Source organism: Tachypleus tridentatus, chromosome 12 (assembly GCF_004210375.1).
Source record: "Tachypleus tridentatus isolate NWPU-2018 chromosome 12, ASM421037v1, whole genome shotgun sequence".
NCBI classification, from domain to species: Eukaryota; Metazoa; Arthropoda; class Merostomata; order Xiphosura; family Limulidae; genus Tachypleus; species Tachypleus tridentatus.
In genome coordinates this window covers 5434087-5458433 of record NC_134836.1, presented here as the reverse complement: position 1 = coordinate 5458433, position 24347 = coordinate 5434087, and the positions used below count along the sequence as shown (strand labels likewise).

Below are 24347 nucleotides of genomic sequence, written 5' to 3'. Positions count from 1 at the left end.
TGACCCATTTTTACATGTAATCTCTAAAGCACGCAGAGCAGATAGGTCATTGTAAAGGAAATTACTGATAGAAAAAGAGTAAAAAATCTTTATATCAAAGACATTCAATAATTCCTCTGACAAAGTAGGTAGAGCACAAATCTCCTGAATACCTAGAACCAAGCATAGAAGAAAACAGAAAAAGCACTACCTATGTTAAGTTTAAAATCCAAGTTTTCAACATACAATTGTAGTGTTAATGTTAACTTCTATACATATACACCTACCACAGTTTTGTTCATCAGAATAATCTCTGCAGTCATATCGACCATCACATTTTTGTCTTTCATCGATACATCTTCCATCACCACACCTGAACTGATCTTCTCTACAATCTTCAACTAAATAAGACCCACACTACATATTAGTGTGCAAACTTAATTTTTAAATAACACTTGATTAGGTAAGGTTTCCAGCTTATGAAGAATAACATTAAAATGAAACTAAAATGTCTGACCTATTTTTTAAAGTTATTAATTTTGAGCATTTAAACATATGTTAATGTAATTTTATCTTCAATAAACTACACTTTTGAAAAGTCAAGGGTCAAAGGCCATATCATGATGTTTGTTGACTTGTATTCAAAATTTTAATGAAATACTATTTTAAGATTTTATGACAATAAGTTTGGTATCAAATTGCAGATTATAATTGTATATAATATTAGTTTGAATTATTTTTTGAATTTAAAAGTTAATATTAAAGGAATGCATAAATATTGATTTTCAACAGCTGTGTGGTATTATTAAATGGAGCATTGATTAGAATTAGATGTTTGTAATGTCAAAATAGTAATTCTATAGTTTCTGACAAATTAGGGACTTAAATTACCAATATTTGGAAGTTAAAATATTAGGATATTCAAATAAGAACCTCATTACTTATTTGTGGCCCCATTCATTTCTTCCCATTTTCGAAAATGGTCCCTTACATACATATACTTCAATATATTACATGTAAATAACCAGTCGACATTTTAGAATATCCTCCTCATGGTTTTCTCAATGATATTAATCTGCTAAAACACTACCATACTCTTTCAAACAATATTTCAAGGAGGTAGGATGTGTTTAGTTTGCTTGAAGTTTCATATTTTTAAGACCTAAATACAACTTAGTTACTACACTCAATAAATTAAAGAGAAATTCTGTGGTATCGATATAGTAATTAGACATTTTTGGTTATTCAACTGCATATATAAAACCAACAAATATTTTGTTTCATATCCTCCATGTGCAAAATTTTAAAAAACTTAGCAGCTTAAGTCAAACAGCAACAGAGCTGAGAGGTCATAGTGAAAAGAATTGTTTGTTTTATTTATTGTTCTGTATTTTAGACAAAATACGTTTAAGAACTTATTTCTAAATAGTAATAATCCATGTACATATATAATGTATAATAATTGAAATGTGACTGCAGTACAAAATACTACTCCACTAAAACACAGCCAAGAGAGGAACACCTTTAAAAGATTAAAGGTGAATTTTATATTTATTTAGTAATTTTTTTATGATCAGGTTATAAGGCTGGTCATATTGACAGACCCCACATGGTTAGAGTAGATGAAATAAACAAAACAGTTTTACTGAAAACAAACACTTCAAATGTATTGAAGAGGTGTTAGATGTAACATACACAATATTTGAGATTTTTGAGATGAACAGTTTTTTTGTAAATCATAACATGAAAAAAGTTTGCACTTTGACTAGTAATGAAAGACTATTTTCAGGAACAAATTTTTAGTATAAATATGTCAGTAAAAATCTGAATTTTTTACGTACAAAACACTTGTAACTTTTATTAAAAGTCTACCTAATCTTGTGAAGGTACACATGCTGCATCAACAGTCATAGTATAAATGCATAATGTGTGCAAAATGTGTGTACTAACTGGTGTGTATTATACCTAGCATGTTGTGAAGGGTTAAAATTATATTTTAAAAGTGCTGACATCAAATTAGTGGCACAATAACACTTACCACAATTAACTTCATCAGAGAAATCAAAACAGTCAACTCTTCCATCACAACGCTTTTGCCCATCAATGCAAGACCCATCTTTACATGTAAAATGGCCAGGAAGACATGCAACCTCTAAAGCATGCAACATAGTTATGTTATCAGAAAGAAAAGTACCAACAGAAAAATAAAGTAGGTAAGTATTTCTTCTACAGAAATTAAAAAGCTTTTCTCTTAAAAAAACAAACAAACAATAAATTAAACCCTGATAATTCTTCTAACAAAGTAGTAGAATATAAATTTCCCAAACAACTAGAACCAAGCATAGAAGCAAACAGAGCAAAGTCACTAAATATGTTAGATTTTAAATTCAAGTTTCAGTATACAATAGTGGTGGTTAGCTTGTATACATAAACACTTACCACAGTTTTGTTCATCAGAATAGTCTCTGCAATCATATCGCCCATCACATTTTTGTCTTTCATCAATACATCTTCCATCACCACACCTGAACTGATCTTCTCTACAATCTTCAACTAATTAAAACATAATTGCATATATATCTTGTTTTTATAAACTGTATTGCATTAAAGTTATACCAGTTTTATAATAGTAGAAAAAATCATTTTGCTCAAAAGAAATAAAACTTTCTATCTTATTTTATTATAATTTAAGATCTGACCAAGTAATTACCACTTCAACCTAAACTTTACCCTCCAATCTATGGACTGAGATTTTCCAAGCTGTATCTAATCATTCTGTCTCAAGCTTAAAACTCCCAAAACTAAACTTTACCATATCTAGATTTACATTTTCTTTCCTATACTTTCCTCTCTACTCTGAATTAACCTTCTCCATTCTATGCTTTCTTTTTTTATATTTGAATTATTAATTCTGTAGTAAGTTAAAAATAAAATAAACACTTCCAAGCCTGGAGTTTATGATCCCAGACTTACTCACTTCCTATCAATATCTTATTATATCTTTTGGGTACCACTTTCAAACCTATATTTATCCTGAGATTACAATGTTACAATTTCCAAATAAATATTTTTTTTATGTATGGGTTACAACTGCAGAACGTTAAAGGACAACTCTAGCAAAGAGTTACTAGATCTCTATAAAAACTAGAAATTTGTAAACATGGTATGTGGACAAATAAGTGTAGTGACTTTTACATATAGAATTAGGATTAAAAAGCCAAAACAGTGCACACCTTAAAAAAATAAAACACTAGCGAGAGAGAGAAAGAGAGAGAATGTGTGTGTGTACGTATAAACAGAAAATAAAAACACTTGTAACACAAAGCACAAGCTTAAAATGTTTAAAATGACAAATGTAGTTAAAAATTGTCATAATAATAAGGAATATGCTACATGTCACAGCCATTTTTGATCAACCTGTGCCCAGTAATACAGGTTTCAAATTAGAGGGATGAAAGTGCATCTCAGGTGATATATTCAGGGTTAAAAATAAACTTCAAAATCAGAGGATATTTTAAAGTGGAAAATGAACCAAAACATTTATTACACATATACTAACCTTTAGTTGTAAAACAAAACAGATAAGCATTATAGTAACTTTTGTTACATTACTACACCATTTGTAGTAAATTATTTGTTGAAAACATATCACCATCTATTTAAAGATCAAGGGAGAGAGTTACCCATCACAGCCAAAGATGGTTCCTATGCCATGGATAGTGAGAGAGCTAGCTGAACATTCATGATCTCATGTAGCAACAGCATTTTGCACAGTATTTGTGAAACATTCAAGCTTCCTACAAGCAGCACAAGAATGGAGTTGAAACTCATACAGCAAGCCTTACTTGGGATTGCTGAAAACACTGAATTGCAAATAGACAATGCTTCCAAGATAATGAAATACTACAAAAAATTCAGAGTTGTTAATCACTAAGTGCTAGAAAGTAAAATAAAAGTATGGTAAACTGTCATCTGAATGTATCTACCAGATAATGCAGTGACAAAGCTAAGTCAAGTTGTTGACCAATATGTAGAAGAACCTCTTTATTAAATCCAGCACAACTCTAATGTTAGGATGCTAACTTCCTCTGTACTAGAAATGGAAAAAAACCAACAACCAGTGTTTCACTGACACTTGCATAAAAAAAAAAAATCTGTTTAAAATTAATTAACATATGCTATATTTAAGAAAAGCAAAAGACAGATAATCAAGATGATAGTAATCAGCCAGAAGGCTACTAAAAGTAGTAAAGGAAATCTTCTCTACTTGCTGCAAAGATGTTGATCTCTATGTTAGGAATCAGTGCCTCTCAACGTAACTCCTGGGATTATCACTCAGTAATCAACTCAACCATTGGAGTAGGTTCTGAGAAAAGCCAACAAAACACTAGTTTGAAATATGAAAACTCGGACTTACCCAACCTACTTTTAGTTTACCTTAGGGTACAGTAGAAATTGCAACACTTGAGAGATCATCAAAGGTGGGTGTGTAAAAATAAAGTATTGAATACAGTGTTATTAGAAAATGAACTTTCATCCATTGGAAATAAAATTGATAAACAATGATGTTAATCCTAAAGTAACATCCTTTCATTTCAATCATAAGTTGTTTTTTAATCAATGCTCTACCAAAGTTTTCAAGCTTTTGTTGAAAAAATCCAAACTTCATAATCAGTATTGCATTTAAAACGAAGCTCTCCAAGATAAATAAAAAAAATAAAAAATATGGAATACCCAAATACACATGGAAGATTCACATACCAAGTAGACAAATACCACTTTGACATCAAGTACTTTTTGTAACAAGTTAGTAGGGTACCAAACAGAAACATCATAAGTCTTAACTTCACAATAACTGAGAATCAATGAGCTGAAAAGTACATTTTTAAGACTAAAACAGCAATGAGAGTTTAACAAATTCAAGACAAAATCTATTTAAAAATACCAAATTTACTCTCATGCTTATACACTTTCTGTAGCTGATCAGTCACAAAAGTGGTCCAACAGTATTTGAAAGCATCTGTGTTTCATTTAATAAAGTAATTCACTAATTATCCCAACAATAACATCTACCACAATACTTGTTCTTTTACAAGTACAATTCAAACATTTTTAAAGCAAATTATGTCATATGAAAAACTTTCCACAAGCAAGTATTCAACACATTCATTGAAATTCTGCAACAGTGTGAGTGTGTGTCTATAGATAAAACACATTTAAATTAAGAACTAGATAATTTCCACATTCTAAAGAATTTTACCTAGTTTTACTTTTTCTTCTTACAAACACATTTATTCTGAACATGAAAGATTGAAGAAATAACTTATCTGAAATACTGTGCTGCAAAAATACAGTTATTTATGATCTGGGAAAAATCAGAGCATCTACACTATCATAATTCCAATGCAACTATTATATTTACAAGAATTTCATATCACATACTGAACAACTTTGAAATAACAAAAATGTTCAATTATTACAAACCAGTTAATTTTTTTAAATGCTGATAACTTCAGTACAGTTGTTAGACGAATGAACTGCCAAAACTCAAACACTTCCCATTTTGCAGAGAAAATATCAAATACTTACCACAATTTAACTCATCCGAGTAATCTCTACAGTCATACCGACCATCACACCTTTGTCTTATATCAATACAGCTTGTATCACCACACTGGAACTGATCCTCTTGACAACCTAAAATGGAATATAAAACATACATAGTTCTATAGCAGTCATAAAGGAAGTGTTGTCCAAAAATTATTATAACTCTTCATAACCATTTCACTTGATGCTGATGATTTATAATGTAGAAGCTATTAAACACATTGTGTGACCAGAAAAATACCTGATGCACAAATTATTTAATTTTTCAAATAAACCAACATAATACATATCACCAGGAAAAATGAGTTCCAAACTTAAAAACCTGTATGATATGTTCATATACAATGCAGGAAGTGTTTCAGAGCTTGCATATAATTAATAGGAAAACAATACTAAAAATTCCCCATCTTAAACCTTTCTGACAAATATTGTTCTGATATTTTGTGTAAAATAAAATAATTTACCTAAAATAAAAAAAACGTTTTTTGTTATAATACAATTACTTTAAGAATATGGTAATCTGCAGTCTCCATGTTCCAATTCAAACTTATTTTAAAGTGAAAATCTATATCTCAGATGTCAGACAAGTTACACCACAAGATCCATCAGGTTTTCATTAATCACAAGACATTGTACAAAAGTTCACTATATAAAATGAGAAATTTCAGAGAACATTCAATCTGACAATACTCAAAGCTAACAACTAGTATTTATGTTCTACAAGGGAAATCACTTTTTTTTTTACTGTCATTTCCAGTATTTGTCAGAATGCTTAATATACCTATTTTATATGTGCATATATTTGTTAGAGATTATTTTGTACTATTAGTTTTGTAGAAAGATTTAGGACCAACTTAAATCTCCAAAGAGTTTATTGGGTTTCCAGCTGAAAATATTAATAGTGAGGGTACATTTGCATATATCAATAATATATCAGAAGTAAGGAAACCACACTCCAGAACAGGTTTGCACTTCACCTGGAGCACATTTTGTCATAAACACACACACACACACGGGTGGATCCCAACCTGTAGCCACAGAATGTGTTCCGAGCCACCAGAATCATAATGAGAAAGTAACGATAACTAAGTGGACAAACGTTAACTCTCCTCGACCTGAAGAAGCTCAAAAGTCACATTCCAGCTCGTACTCAGGATAAACAGGATTGTGTATGTCTTATCAAACTGAAAGGGACAGAATTCATTTGATCTAAAATTTTGAACTGAGTGGGCAAGGAGAATTCCATTTGCCCCCAGAATATTGGAGAGGGTGTTAAACAATGTGTTCAACCAAGGATCGAGAATAGAACTACTTCACATTCAGAATTATGAGGCAATAGTGGACATCCTTCCATCAACAATATTCAAAACTGGTATTGGCTAAAAAAAAGTGGGTCATGCACACCCCAACCATATAACACAGTGTTAAATCTGAACTGGTATTAGAAGTAGACTCCTGCAAAAGCTGATGCTGTTCCTACTGACACCTGGGAAAAAACATCTAGGGATTTGGTTAGAATAACCCCCCAACTTCACCCTCTTTTCAAAGAGTGAAGGAGCACAAACACACTGGAGGGAAAGCCGCTGTCAACCACTCTTGGAAACTGAATATGGTAAAGACTCCTTAGCTTATGGGATGCCTAATTACTACAGAACTTGTTGCAACTAGAAGAAATTACAGTAAAAAAATACTGCAAGTGCAAAAGTAGAATAACAAAACTCCACTTACCATAAAGTGGGATCCAGTTAAAATGTAAAGAGACCCTGAGAAGAAAAAGATATGCTGGAGAAAATTACTCTTCTCTTGTCAAAATCTAGTGAATATGATCAAAACAGCTACAGGGGGGGAAGTCAAAACCTCCCAGTATAGGAAATTGCCAGGTGATGCAAGTAATAAGACAGGAAAGTAGTGGGAGAAGTCCACATACCAGCTCACACAATGCCTCTTAGAAGGATATTAAAATATGTGGCCAATAACAGAAATATGATGAATCTGGTGAGATGTAATCACAGCAGATTCCTCTCCTGGAACACTAATCCAAAACAGACACTGAATCGATTTGAGAAGCTTCCTCATTAAGGTAACAGAAGATAAATCATGGGAAACCAAAGGATCTTAATAAGTAAATAAGGTATTTCTCGTACTTCTAAATGAGTTAGTATAAGCCACATAATACCTGAGGGTCCTTTCAGAATATAACAAACAACCAAGGTCCACGTTGTTGTACAGGTCAGAAATAGCTGTCAAATGAATTGGTGAGAAGGATTTATCTCCCTCTGGCTGATCAAGTGTTTGGAATGAAGGACCTACCTGGATAGAAAAGAACACGGGTGGAATGATAAAGAATCCTATGCACATGAATTGCAAACAACTCCAACCAACAACATTCACATGCCAACAACTACATAAAATACAACTTAAGAAAAAGGTGATACAGAGAACAGAAGATTCTCCTGATCAAGGAGATTGAATGATCCAGCGGTTGAATGTTCATGATCAATTGGTTGTGCAGTGACCAATAAAGGGACCTCATATTTACTCCTTTCAAGTGGATGAGAGATTTGATGGATGTCCACATTCCCAAAAGTAAGAACCATCTGTGCAGTGGAAGATGGAGAAAAGTAAAAGCCTGACTGCTCTTTCCATAGCCTGCAGCCTGATAGGAGTCAGCTAGGCCCTGATGTAAATATATGCTGAAAAAAAGTGAATACTAACAATGTCAAATAAAAGTAGTTAACACCAGAACTTACTACAATCAGCTTCATCAGAAAAGTCTCTACAATCAACTGTACCATCACAATGTTTTCTTTCATCAATACATGAACCATCATTACATTTGAACTGTGTAGGAGAACATTGTATAGCACCTGGAGAAGAAAAAAAAGTACAATTTTTATTTTATGAAAATGACTCACATTTATAATAAAAGTGAAGAATGATAGAGGATACAAGATAAAACATTAACCATACAAGATGTGTTTACAGAGTATACAAACTAAAAATACTATCCTGGTGCCAGTGTTTTTCCTAATAAATCTTTAATTCACCAGTTTTATGTTCAATCAATAAAAGTCCAAATACTTACCTAACCTCAAGATTTATCACACTTAATTTTTTGTCACTTCTAGTGTAATAATACACAAGTTAGGTGATAATAAATATCCACAGACATGAAAGATAGATACAAAAAACGAATATTTTAACTTCTGGATAAAGTATGTAGACAAAACAATACTCAAAATATTTTAACCTTAAAGTATTTATGAAAAATCATAAATTCTACCAAAATAACTTGTATTTAAACAGATTATTTTATACTTGATATAACTTAATTTTCAAGTGCACTTAAAATTGTGTAAGTTTAGAAGCATTTCTTGAATAAGTTATTTTTATTTTATTCAACCTTTGTTATTCATAATATAAATACTCCATAAAACGTTATCAATTCCCATTTAAAGAAAGTTAATCATGACTCAGGTTTATAACAACATTTTAAGATGTTAAGAGTTGATACTACTTTGTGACAACCAAATCACTGAGCAATTAAAGCCTCGACTAACATAGATAAGGATTATAAGCAACTCATTTGTCTAAAAACATAAGTATTGTAATAACAGTAACAAGAAGAATATCAACAAGTTTTTTTCGTCATAGTTCTTTAGTCTTTAAAATAACATTAGTAAACATGACTAAATTTGGAAATGTAGGACAAAAGAAATATTTCACATATAGTTTAAATGACAAGTTAATCCCTATTGTAAATGAACACACCTTTAAAATATTTTAAAAAATAAGGTGAATACTAACAGTATCAAATAAAAGTAGTTAACACCAAAACTTACTACAATCAGCTTCATCAGAAAAGTCTCTACAATCAACTGTACCATCACAATGTTTTATTTCATCAATACATGAACCATCATTACATTTGAACTGTGTAGGAGAACATTGTATAGCACCTGGTGAAGAAAAAAAAAAGTACAATTTTGATTTTATGAAAATGACTCACATTTATAATAAAAGTGAAGAATGATAGAAAATACAAGATAAAACATTATAACTGTACAAGATGTGTTTACAGAGCATACAAATTAAAAATACCATCCTAATGTCAGTTTTTTTTCCTAATAAAATCTTTAATTCACCAGTTTTATGTCCAATCAAAAAAAGTCCAAATACTTACCTAACCTCAAGATTTATCACACTTAATTTTTTGTCACTTTAGTGTAATAATACATAAGTTATGTGACAATAAATATTTCCAGACATAATAGATAGATATAAAAAAACAAGAAATGAATATATTAACTTCTGGATAAAGCACGCAGACAAAAGAATACTCAAAATATTTTAACCTTAAAGTATTTTAAAAAAATCATAAACTCTAACAAAATAATTTAAATATAAACTGATTATTTTATGCTTAATATAACTTAACTTATTCAAGAAATGCTTCTAAACTTACACAATTGTAAATACACTTGAAAATTATTTTTATTTTATTCAACCTTTGTTATTCATAATATAAATACTCCATAAAACTTATCAATTCCCATTTAAAGAAAGTTAATAAATACTCAGGTTTATAACAACATTCTAAGATGTTAAGAGTTGATACTACTTTGTGACAACCAAATCACTGAGCAATTAAAGCCTCAACTAACACAGATAAGGATTATAAGCAACTCATTTGTCTAAAAACATAAGTATTGTAATAACAGTAACAAGAAGAATATCAACAAGTTTTTTTCATCATAGTTCTTTAGTCTTTTTAAAAATAACATTAGTAAACATGACTAAATTTGGAAATGTAGGACAAAAGAAATATTTCACATAGTTTAAATGACAAGTTAATCCCTATTGCGTATGAACATACCTTTAAAATATTTTAAAAAATAAGGTGAATACTAACAGTATCAAATAAAAGTAGTTAACACCAGAACTTACTACAATCAGCTTCATCAGAAAAGTCTCTACAATCAACTGTACCATCACAATGTTTTCTTTCATCAATACATGAACCATCATTACATTTGAACTGTGTAGGAGTACATTGTATAGCACCTGAAGAAGAGAAAAAAAAAGTACATTTTTGATTTTATGAAAATGACTCACATTTATAATAAAAGTGAAGAATGATAGAAAATACAAGATAAAACATTATAACTGTACAAGATGTGTTTACAGAGCATACAAACTAAAAATACCATCCTAATGTCAGTTTTTTTCCTAATAAAATCTTTAATTCACCAGTTTTATGTCCAATCAATAAAAGTCCAAATGCTTACCTAACCTCAAGATTTATCACACTTAATTTTTTGTCACTTTAATGTAATAATACACAAGTTAGGTGACAATAAATATCCACAGACATGAAAGATAGATACAAAAAACGAATATTTTAACTTCTGGATAAAGTATGTAGACAAAACAATACTCAAAATATTTTAAAGTATTTAAGAAAAATCATAAATTCTACTAAAATAATTTATATCTAAACTGATTATTTTATGTTTAATATAACTTAATTTTCAAGTGTACTTAAAATTGTGTAAGTTTAGAAGCATTTCTTGCATAAATTATTTTGATTTAATTCAACCTTTGTTATTCATAATATAAATACTCCATAAAACTTCATCAATTCCCATTTAAAGAAAGTTAATCATGACTCAGGTTTATTAAAACATTCTTAGATGTTAAGAGTTGATACTACTTTGTGATAACAATATCACTGAGCAATTAAAGCCTCGACTAACATAGATAAGGATTATAAGCAACTCATATGTCTAAAAACACAAGTATTTAAATAACAGTAACAAGAAGAATATCAACAAGTTTTTCATCATAGTGCTTTAGTCTTTTTAAAAATAACATTAGTAAACATGACAATCTGGAAATGTAGGACAAGAAATATTTCACATATAGTTTAAATGACAAGTTAATCCCTATTGTGTATGAACATACCTTGAAAATATTTTAAAAAATAAAATGAATACTAACAGTATCAAATAAAAGTAGTTAACACCAGAACTTACTACAATCAGCTTCATCAGAAAAGTCTCTACAATCAACTGTGCCATCGCAACGTTTTGTTTCATCAATACATGAACCATCATTACATTTGAACTCTGTAGAGGAGCACCCTGGAGTACCTGGTTTAAACAAAGTTAAAAGCAAGATTAGAATGAAGTGAAGCACATTTGATAGTTTAACAGAGTGATAGACATAATAAAATTGGAGAATGAGATAGTAATAAAAAAAAGAATATCATAGCTAACAATATTATTCTGAAATGAGGTGTGTTTATGTACCACAAACATTGAAGTGAAACACTTGAAACTGGTGTTGCAAAGAAGTTCCTTTTTCAACAACATACACCTCCAATTCACCAGTCTATAGCAGTCTAAGTGATAGCTTATGTTATTATTTATGTATCTTTCAAGTGAATATTTTTATTAGTTTTTCAAAACTTGTAGTGTAAAAGACATTAACTTAGTCACAAGAACTATTCTGAGATCAATTTATAGTCAAACTTTTATCTAACCAGGTGTCTTAAAAAACCAATCCTATGTGAAGTTTCTATAGAGCAAGTAAATACTGACAGCACAATAAATTTGTTTATGTTTAACCATGTAGCATCTGAAAATTGACAGATGTCAGTATTTTTTTTTAATAGGAACAACAAATAAAGGTTTGTATGTGAAAATCTGTACAAACCAAATACATTATTAAGTGACACCTTCCAAGTCAATGAGATGATTATTACACTTCTTGAGACTGTATATTTTTGTTGTATTCATATTTACTTTGAGTAACCACTATACCTTGCAAAAGTTTTTCACATACAAATATGTTGATATAAAAATATTGGAATTTATTAACTAACAACAATATAAAATCAACTTATCGAAGTATGATTATACCAAAGATAACCTTTCATTCTCAGAAGCATGAATACTTAAGTTGCTACTAAATATCCAATGTAAAGCACAGAAGAAAAACAATGTTGTATCAAAATTAGCATTTATCTTGAAAAATGATTTGAAACAAGATACACAATCTACTTCTGTGCTCTTCAAATAGACTTACTTTGCAAGTTCTACGTATTTCACTCCTACAATATACAGCTAACATTAGAAAAAGTAAAATTTTCTGAATCGTCATCTCTGAACACACTAAACTTGGTTTACGTCAATTCATTACAGTCCACACACAGAGGTTATCTATTGTTTAACAGGGTACATGTATGTGGGGCTTCTTTACAGTTGTCATATATAGTAAGAGTATTTCTGAATATTTATAACCAAATTTTCTGATAGGTTAGTTGCACAGGTAAAATGTGGAACACAAGAGAAATCTTAGTATTTTTGGTCAAATTAACTTCTATTTTGAAAGAGACAAGTGTTGCTGTTGAAGTTGCACCTTCACCTCAATGTTTGATTTAATAGCTGTTGCTAACAATCATGCATGTTAACTTTGGTTTATCATTAATAACTAATGTTTATATTCCATTATTTAAACTTTTTATTAAACAATTTTCGTTTTAATTCAATAGTTTCATACACAACTTCTTATGAACTCATTACGATGCAATAGTCCAGAATTTAGATAATATGCTACTTTGCAATTTTTTTTTCCCAGTGTTTATTCATTGTATTCATACCGAATCTTTTCTTAATTCAACATTAATCAGAGCTGATGCCCTTTAGTATACTATAAATTTAGTTATTGCAAAGATAACGAATGTAATAAGTTAGTTCTTCAAATTCTACACCTATAAAGACTATCAAACTTTAATACATAATAAAAACATGTAAGACTAAAAATAGGTTTTAAACACAATATATAATAACCCTACTAACATACATATTTTTAAAAGGCAAATCTTCGTTATTTAGGATAATTTAGTTTTCACAACTGAACAAGGAAGATTTGCCTTTGAAAAGCACTTGAGTTATCAAACTTTTAATTTTGTAACAAATGATTAGTAATGAGAGTGTAATTGGTATTAACTTGTGATAAAACAGTACCATATATAAAAATATCAGTTTGTTTATAATTCAGCACAAAGTCCACACAGGTACTGAGGGTACCATATATAAAAATATCAGTTTGTTTATAATTCAGCACAAAGTCCACACAGGTACTGAGACCCTGTTTCTAGCACTGCAAATCTATAGACATACTACTGTGCCACTGGGAGGCAAAAATATAACAAACATAAAAACACTAACTGGATATGAAAAACAAAACATGTTAATACACAAGTTACCCTAAACAACTTCATCAGAAAAATCATTACAGTCAACCTTGCGAACACAGCCTCATGTTAATACAAAACCCATCATTACATGTTAACTGAGTAGAACATGCTTGAGTGTCTAAAAGCATGCAATTTTACATAAAATATAAACAAATACTGAATAACTTTAAATTTCAAATAAAATTTATACATGCAATTAAGTGATATTAAGATCAAATACTTTAGCCAAATATATTCATTAAGCAATAACTCATGGTTTTCTCACCCAGTTTTATCTGTTAAAATGCTACCACCTTCTTTCAAACCAAGACTTCAAGAAGTTGGCTTCTGTCTTTAGTGTCAAAGTTTCATATTTGATTAGATCTAAATACAACTTAGTTAATAAGCTTAATAAATTATAGTGGAATTCTGTAGTATCATTATAGTTACTTGTGAATTTTTGGTTATTCAACTGTATATTTAAAACCTTAAAAAGTTTGATATCCGTCATGTGCAAAATTGTAAAAGGCTCGGCAATCTATATCCAACAGCAATCAAGTTCAAAGGTCATAGCTAGAACAGATAATTGTTTAGTTTAGTTTATTTGCTGTTCTATATTTTAAGAGATACAAGTTTCACAACTCTTTTCTAAATAGTAATAATCTATACAGGTAGATAATGTATAATAAATCAAATGTGACTATATTATAAAATACCAGTTTATTAAACACACAGCCAAGATAGGATCACTTTGTAAAGACTAGAGGTAAGTTTTATGTAATTTGGTATGGTAACAAAAATATGTGTGCACTACAACAGAACAGGTTATGTAATGTGAGCCAGGGACCATGGAAGGTTAAAATAATAAAAAAAATAAAAACAACATTGAGACTTAAACTACTTATACTACACTTTCATGTTATAATAATATAGTCATTCTAATAATATCCAAGATTTTTGAGATGAAGTGTGTTTTGAATTTCGCGCAAAGCTACTTGAGGACTATCTGCACTAGCTGTCCCAAATTTAGCAGTGTAAGACAAAAGGGAAGGCAGCTAGTCATCACCACCCACTGCCAATCTTGGGCAACTATTATCAACAAATAGTGGGATTGACGATTACATTATAATGCCCCCACAGTTGAAAGGCCAAGCATGTTTGGTGCAACAGGGATTTGAACTCGCAACCCTCAGATTACAAGTCAAATGCCTTAACCCACTTTGAGATGAACAACAGTATTATTGATCACAACATTAAATTACTCCACACTCAGACAAGTAATGAAACAGACAAACAAAACTTCAGTAAAAATACTTCATTAAAAAATCTGACTTTGTTAAAATATACACACTGAATCAAAAGTTATAGTACAAATACTTAGTGTGCAAATGTGTAGAGTAACTCGTGTATATTATGAACCTGTTGTAAAAGGGATAAAATATCACAAAATGAATAAATAAAAACATTAAATAAACAACTATCTATAACTCATCTTGTCAGAAAACTCACTCAACCCAGTCATCATCATTCTTCCTTATATCAATACAAGAACCATCACCAAGTGTTAACTGAGTGGGAAAATATATTTTTGAAGAATCTGGATAATGCAATATTGTATGGTAGAATAAGAAAAAGCAAGGTATTTCAAACTGATACAACTGTTTTTCTTATTGAGGTTATTTAATTTTCCCAAGATTTGTTATTCCGGTTGGAAAACAAAATTGTCACAAGTATAAATCTTTTTTAAACATCAGGAAAAAGGCAATTAAAAACCTCATTTACTCAACAGCACAATTTACCATAATCAACTTCATAAGAAAAGTCTTTACAATCAACTGTACAATCATAATGTTCCCTTCAATAAATACATAAACCATAAATACAGAAATTATGTGAAAGAATACCTTTCTTATGTGTTAAAATGGCATGCAAAATTATTATTCAGAATTAAAATGTCATTTTATGACATGTAAATTTAAAAACAGTACAAAAATGAGAGCTGGTTAGAAACTTGTGAAACAAAAATGTTGGAATTAAAATCAGATAAATTAAAAACAAACTTTAAAAAGTATTTTTGTAATGTATATCCATTTTTTACTTCAGAATAATTTGGAATTCAAAACAAGTTAACTTTTAAAGAGTTCTTGAATTATTACAATTTTTATTCTGTATAAAACTGGTTAGTAATGAGAAAATGCAATGCAACCACTATAGAGAAATGTTCCACTTGATTAAATTTTATCTGAAGCTATTCTTTCTTCATTAAGTATAATTAACATAGGAAAAGACCAAAGGAGGAAAATAATTATAAGCAGTGTCACATGGATGGATTTTCCATTAATAAATCTATATCTTTAACTTATTATTTCCAAATACAAATCAAAATCTAAAGAACCTTACTTTCATGTTTACAACTCGGAGAATTACGTTTTTGTAATTTTTATGAATTTATAGAGAAAAGAGCAAATGAATTATGTGACTAGAAATTTTGAATACTGTAAGTTTGAATGAAAAATATTTTTGAAGTAAAACATTTGTATGAAATTTTATCCAATGAAGAGTTTTTTTTTTTATTAAGACAAATATGTATATTGTCTATGGTATTGAATGGTGAAGGCCCATTATATTGCACTTAATTTGGTGGTACTATTGTACCATCCCCCAATGCATATTTCCTGTGATTACTTTTGTCCAAATGGTGCTTTTGCCATAAGAACTAACATATATTTTGTAGGAAACTGATTAACTGTAGTTAAGACAACTATTCATACATGTAAACACAGAGCAAAATCAATTATTACAATCAGACAAATAATGAGGACTATCAACTATTTCCAACATTTTATCAAGATTTATTTTTTACATCTTTAAGCATTATCCAGGTATCTAATTAGTATTAAAAATGTCTAAATATAAAAATATGACTGAAATAAATTAACCAGGAATTGCAGCTACAATGGTCAGGAAACAGCATAATGTTTTTGCATGCATTGCAACAAGGTTTTGTAACTCCCGTATGGCAATAAATATAGAAAAATATTAAAAACAAATAATATTATCATCATTAAAGGAACAGGATAAAACAGTTAGAAAAAGTTTTCCATATACTTCTAAATTCATGAAGTACATGCATAGAAGGATTATGAAAGATCAGCATTGATTCTTCAATCAGTTGTAACAACCTGGTATCTCATGATAAACATTTCATTCTGTATTATGAGGTGTTCAGTAAATTTTAGACACATGGAATCTACTGAAAATTTAATGTTAGCACTAGTTATTCTGTGAAAACAATAACAAGGAATACAGATATCAAATCTTATGTATAATGAACAACAATCCTCAATTTATAAAGAATAAATCCAAAAGCTACCCACTGTTCTACAAAAACAAATACTGAAAGGAAGTACAAAAAATATGTAATAACAGAAAAGATAATTCAGCTTTTAATAATGTGTAACAAATAGTGCCATACAAAGGTACAGGCAACAAAAGTAATGGTGATATCATACTACCACTGGCTTGATGTACAATAATATTGTGTGTGTGGTTTTCACCATCAACACAAGTTATGCTTTTGTTCAATTGTTTTAAACACCACCTACTACAAACATTCTCCCATATTTAATGATAACCCATCAAAAACAATCCTGTAATTTCTAACAAAAATGTCATTATGAATTGGATATGAAAAATAACATGTTAAAAGTATGTTGGTTCATAACTTACCACAACCAACCTCATCAGAAAAGTCATTACAGTCAACCCTCCCATCACAATGTCTCCTTATATCAATACAAGACCCATCATTACATGTAAACTGAGATGAAGAACATCTTTTTGAAGAATCTAGAGCATGCAAAGTTGTAAGGTGAAATAAGAAAAAGCTAGAAATAAAACAGTGATTTGAACACTAAGATGATTGCAGAACGAGAATGTGTTAAAAACAGAGAGAAAAAGTAAATAAATGTCTGAAATAATTTTCATGCAAGATTTAAGCCAAAATAATGCAGGTTGAAAAAATGTTTTTGTAGCTGAACTCTACAGTTTCAAGTTTATCATAACATAAATTGAGTTCTACTACAATATGTAAATAACTATACGACTACATTCCACTAAGTTACAAAATGCAAAACTTTATAGTAAGAAAGAAATTTTAAAAAATACTTAAACAGAGTTAAGTAAACTAAGAAGTCCTAATGACAAAGGCTATTAGAACAAAATGTCAAATTTATAAAAAAAAATTCAAACCCAACAAGAGAAAACAAAACTGATTATAAAATCAATGAAAGAAAATAAAACTTTAGTCAGTTGAAAAGCAAATAAAATGGGAAAAACTGTACGACTTAAAAGTGATTATGATAAGGGAGTAAAAGATTTGAAAGAAAGTACAAAGTTTAAGAATAATCCAGTAAACAAATATCATGAAAAAGTAGAGAAACTAGAGTAAAAATAGCATAATTCTAACTCCCCAAGAGAATATGTTTAACAGTAAGTAGATTCATTGCACCAAGATTTTATGTAGTACCAAGAATACATAAAACAATAACAGTTTTAGGCCCATAATATCAAGTACAGGTGCATCATCTTGTGAAAGAGCAAGGTTCATAATACAAAAATATTGTTTTTGAGAGAGAAATATTCAAACACTTAAAAATAGAATATGATTTGTAGAAAATACAAAAAACAGAATTAGAAAAGGGCGACTTACTTCTATCATTCGATGTAATATACTTACCTAATAAATCTCATTAGAAGATGCAATATGTCAAGAGAATACATTAGAAGAACAGAATTCCACTACTTAAAATTATAGGCATATTGAAATTAACAAGTGTGTAAAAAAGATGTTTTACCAAGTTAACCAAAAGTACAACAAACAAAAAGAGGGTTTATCTCGACAGGATCACCTTTGTCACTGTTGTTATACAATCTTCGTATGAATAGTTTTGAGAAGTAGGTTTTCACATAATGCTAAACTTAAACAAGAAATTTCAATATGTATATGATGTATTCATGTGTCGACATAGCAAAAGTAACCTGTAAGAATTTTACAGTTATTGAAATTGTAAAGAACAATGAATTCAACAAGTCAAATTGTAAAAAATAACATGAATTTTTAGATAAAATAAAATTTATAGAAAACCATATGCTGTTTTCATGCCACTATACAAAGAATCATTTCCTATAAAAAACAATTTTACACATGTTTGTAGAGCTTAACAAATGTCTAAGACATGAAAATGTCTGTTGTTAATATTTATAGAGAGTTATTGATGAGGATTTGAAATATATTTAGCTGACAATGAACTTGAAAACTTTTACAAAGGTATAAACACAAATAATATGTTAAGATCTATTTAACAAAAATACAAAACCTAAGTTTACCTTATGTTCCACATTTAACAAGTCAATTATATTAGGTATCTAAAAAGCAGCATAATTTTATCCTACCTTCAAAACCATAAATAAGGTAAGATTGGAAAAAGGGTGCTAAACAAAATAGAAATAATAGATAAAACAGATATTTACAAAATAGAATGTGAATGCAATATTATTTATATTAAACACTCGTAGCAATTGAAAACACAGAATGCAAATACAAAGGTACAAAGGTTAGTTAAGAAATAAAGATAGAAACCTCAGTTGTAGCCAGACATAAAAACCTCTAATTATACAATGTTATGGGAAAAAACTAATTTTAGCTCAACCTCACAGTATTATAGCATTGAATATTAAAAGAACATTAAATACAAAAAGAAGTAATAAATAGAGATGAAGGACCAGTAAGTCAATATGTTATATTGCAAGGTTTATTACAAAATGTTAGTTCTTAACTTACCACAACCAACCTCATCAGAAAAATCATTACAGTCAACCCTGTCATCACAATGTCTCCTTATATCAATACAAGACCCATCATTACATGTAAACTGAGAAGAAGAACATCTCTTTGAAGAATCTAGAGCATGCATGGTTGAAAGATATAATAAGAAAAAAAAAACTAGAAATTTCAAAACAATGATCTAAACCTTTAAATGATTACAAAATGAGAATTTGTTAAAAAAAAGAAAGAAAAGGAGAAAAAAAGTAAAATATTTCTGAGACCTTTATATAATACCCACAATAACATTTTTAAAGTGAAGAATAACAATGATAAACACAAAATAATTTATTGAACACCAAAACTGGCCACAATCAATTTCATGAGAAAACTCTCTCAATTAACTGTACCAATGTTTTATTCCATCAGTACATGAATCATCATTACACAAAATGTGTAGAGGAACACCTTTTTGACATATCTATAGACCATGTAAAGTTAATGGACTGAATAAGAAAAAGAAGGATTTTTATTGTACATAAATTAAATAAATGTTATGGAATGAAAGCTAATTACTGTATCACAAAATAATCATTGGAGTTGGGTTCAAAATAAAAGAAATTACTTTTATAATTTTGAAAGGAAGATTTTGTTTTAGTTATTAAAAAAGGCATTGACTGTCATAGTCTCACATGAGTTTTCTTTATAGTAAGCTCGTATTAGTAACCCAAAGAGATTCTAAAATTCCCATATTTATGAGTTCATTATAAGTTTATAGCATGTTTTTAATACTTGAATAAGACATGAATCTCAAATTTTTTTGGACTTCTTTACATTTTCAGCCCCAGTGGTAGAATCTATTTGACCTAAATTAGAATTATGATAATACCAATATTTATATATTCAATGTTTGATAAGCAGATATTTATCAAACATTGAATATATCGATGTATTTGATACTTTATACTACATATTGACTTAAATACTTAAGTAAAAAAAGAAAAAATGATTTATTACTTACTGATGTGCAATAAAACAGTACCATTCAAAGGTGTAGGAAACTGGGGTAATGATGATGTTACACCACCATTGGCTTGATGTACAGTAATGTTGTGAGTGTGTGGTTTTCACCACGAACATAAATTACAATTCTGTTCAATTGTTTTAAACACCACCTACTACAAAAATTCTCCCATATTTAATGATAACCCATCAAAAACAATCCTGTAATTTCTAACAAAAATGTCATTATTAATTGGATATGAAAAACAACGTGTTAAAAATATGTTGGTTCGTAACTTACCACAACCAACCTCATCAGAAAAGTCATTACAGTCAACCCTCCCATCACAGTGTCTCCTTATATCAATACAAGACCCATCATTACATGTAAACTGAGTAGAAGAACATCTTTTTGAAGAATCTAGAGCATGCAAAGTTGTGAAATAAGAAAAAGCTAGAAATTTTTAAAAAAAGTTCCAAACATTTAGATTACAGAACGAGAATGTGTTAAAAACAGAGAAAAAGTAAATAAATGTTCGAAATATTTTTCATTCAAGATTCAAGCTAAAGTAATGCTGCTTGTATTTTTGTAGCTGAATTCCATAGGTTCATAAAATGTTTAACACTGTTATATCAAACTAAGTTATATTACATCATGTAAATAACTACAACTATAGTCACCAACCTTCTAATAATACTAGTTTAGCCCCTAACTATACTACTACAATCCACTAAGTTACTTAGTGAAAACCTTAATAGTAAGGAAGATATTTTAACAAATAGTTAAACAGAGTTAAGTGAAGTAAGAAGTCCTAATGACATAAAGGCAATTAGAATAGCCTTTATCAGAATTATCAAAAAAATTCAAACCCAACAAGAGAAAACAAAACTGATTATAAAATCAGGGAAAGAAAATAAAACTTTAGTCAGTTGTAAAGCAGATAAAATGGGACAAACCAAAATACTTAACAAAATTGATAATGATAAGGGAGTAAAAGAGTTATTGAAAGTACATACAAAGATTAAAAATAATCCAGTAAACAAATAATGAAAAAGTAAAAACTAGAGTACAAATATAATTCTTGCTTCTCAAGAGAAAATGTTTAGCAATAAGTAGATTTACTGCACCAAGAATACATAAAATAACAGTTTCAGACCTCTAATATCAAGCATAGATACAACACCTTATGAAATTGCAAAGTTTATAAAACAAAAGTATTCTTTTATGATTGATAAAAACAAATATTCAAACAGTAAAGAATGCTGTAGGATTTGAAGAGAAGAACTAGAAAAATACTTCTATCATTCAATGTAATATAGTTATCTACTAAATTCCAGTATTCAAAATTATGGGCATATTGAAATTAATCTTGAGTGTGCATTTGGAAAAGATGGTTTACCAAGTTAACCATCATTATGAAAAATAAAAAGAAGGTTTAATCATAGAATTCCCTTTGTCATCATCCCTTTGTTACATGATCTTTATATCTATTGTTTTGAGAAGGAGGTTCCCAAATAATACTAAACTTAAACCAAAAGTTTTATTATGTAGATGGCACATTCTTACTGTGTTGACATGGCAACAGTAACTGACAAGAATTTCCTAGTTATTGGAAGTGTAAAGAGCCATTAGTTCAAATCATATGCAAAATTGTAAAAAATATAAATTTTTAGATACAATAGTTAAATAAGAAAAAATTTATAGAAAACCATTTGCTGTTATCATGCCACTATACAAAGAATCACTTTCTTTTATTATAATAAAAAGAAACAATTTTATGCATGTTTATAGAGCTTAACAAATATCCAAGATGTGAAGATTTATTTAACAAATTGTTGTTAATATATAGAGTTATTGAAAAAGGATTTAAAATATAGTTAGTAAACAAAGCACTTGAAAATGTTTGCAAAGGTACAAATATGTTAAGATCTATTTAAGAAAAATACAAAACCTAAGTTTACATTATGTTCCACATTTAACAAGTCAATTATAAGGTATCTAAAGAGCATCAGAATTTTTTATCCTACCTTCAAAACCATAAATAAGGTAAGATTGGAAAAAGGGTGCTAAACAAAATAGAATTAATAGATAAAACATATTTACAAAATAAAATGTGAATGCAGTAGCATTTATATTAAACACTTATTGCAACTGAAAACACAGAATGCAAATACAAAGGTACAAAGGTTAGTTAAGAAATAAAGATCGAAACCTCAGTTGTAGCCAGACATAAAAACCTCTAATTATACAATGTTATGGGAAAAAAACTAATTTTAGCTCAACCTCACAGTATTATAGCATTGAATATTAAAAGAACATTAAATACAAAAAGAAGTAATAAACAGAGATGAAGGACCAGTAAGTCAATATGTTATATTGCAAGGTTTATTACGAAATGTTAGTTCTTAACTTACCACAACCAACCTCATCAGAAAAATCATTACAGTCAACCCTGCCATCACAATGTCTCCTTATATCAATACAAGACCCATCATTACATGTAAACTGAGTAGAAGAACATCTCTTTGAAGAATCTAGAGCATGCATGGTTGAAAGGTAGAATAAGAAAAAAAAAAACTAGAAATTTCAAAACAATGATCTAAACATTTAAATGATTACAAAATGAAAATTTGTTAAAAAAAAGAAAGAAAAGGAGAAAAAAAGTAAAATATTTCTGAGACCTTTATATAATACCCACAGTAACATTTTTAAAGTGAAGAATAACAATGATAAACACAAAATAATTTATTGAACACCAAATCTGACCACAATCAATTTCATGAGAAAACTCTCAATTAACTGTACCAATGTTTTATTCCATCAGTACATGAATCATCACTACACAAACTGTGTAGAGGAACACCTTTTCGACATGCCTATAGACCACATAAAGTTAATGGACTGAATTAAAAAAAGGATTTTAATAGTACATAAATAAACGTTATGGAATGAAAACTGATTATCATATCATAAAATAATGAAATAATATTGGAGTTGGAATCAAAATAAAAGAAATTACTTTTATAATTTTGAAAGGAAGATATTTTGGGGTTCTTTTTTAGCTATTAAAAAAGGGATTGACTGTCACATAACTTCACAAGACTTTCCTTTATTGTTAGCTCGCATTAGTAACCCAAACAGATTCTAAAATTCCCATATTTATGAGTTCATTACAAGTTTATAGCATGTTTTTAATACTTGAATATGACATGAATCTCAAATTTTTTTGGACTTCTTTACATTTTCAGCCCCAGTGGTAGAATCTATTTGACCTAAATTAGAATTATGATAATACCAATATTTATATATTCAATGTTTGATAAGCAGATATTTATCAAACATTGAATATATCGATGTATTTGATACTTTATACTAAATATTGACTTAAATACTTAAGTAAAAAAGAAAAAATTATTTATTACTTACTGATGTGCAATAAAACAGTACCATTCAAAGGTGTAGGAAACTGGGGTAATGATGATGTTACACCACCATTGGCTTGATGTACAGTAATGTTGTGAGTGTGTGGTTTTCACCACGAACATAAATTACAATTCTGTTCAATTGTTTTAAACACCACCTACTACAAACATTCTCCCATATTTAATGATAACCCATCAAAAACAATCCTGTAATTTCTAACAAAAATGTCATTATTAATTGGATATGAAAAACAACGTGTTAAAAATATG

General features: G+C 29.1%; 1 protein-coding gene across 50 annotated transcripts in view; it reads right to left on the bottom strand.

Annotated features, from left to right (window-relative positions):
- trol (terribly reduced optic lobes) overlaps positions 1-24347 on the bottom strand; it is a 324267-nt gene that overhangs the window by 182968 nt on the left and 116952 nt on the right. For 23 of the 50 annotated variants that reach the window (XM_076469289.1, XM_076469303.1, XM_076469310.1 and 20 more), the window contains 13 exons: positions 23070-23189; positions 20956-21075; positions 19671-19790; positions 19283-19321; positions 17558-17677; positions 11622-11738; positions 10534-10650; positions 9429-9545; positions 8337-8453; positions 5569-5676; positions 2419-2532; positions 2018-2131; positions 267-380 (listed from right to left, as the gene is read on the bottom strand). In XM_076469289.1, the coding sequence (XP_076325404.1) occupies positions 267-380; positions 2018-2131; positions 2419-2532; positions 5569-5676; positions 8337-8453; positions 9429-9545; positions 10534-10650; positions 11622-11738; positions 17558-17677; positions 19283-19321; positions 19671-19790; positions 20956-21075; positions 23070-23189 (1437 nt within the window). The remainder of the gene's footprint in view (positions 1-266; positions 381-2017; positions 2132-2418; positions 2533-5568; positions 5677-8336; positions 8454-9428; positions 9546-10533; positions 10651-11621; positions 11739-17557; positions 17678-19282; positions 19322-19670; positions 19791-20955; positions 21076-23069; positions 23190-24347) is intronic. The other 27 variants (XM_076469323.1, XM_076469325.1, XM_076469326.1 and 24 more) reach the window with 10 other exon arrangements.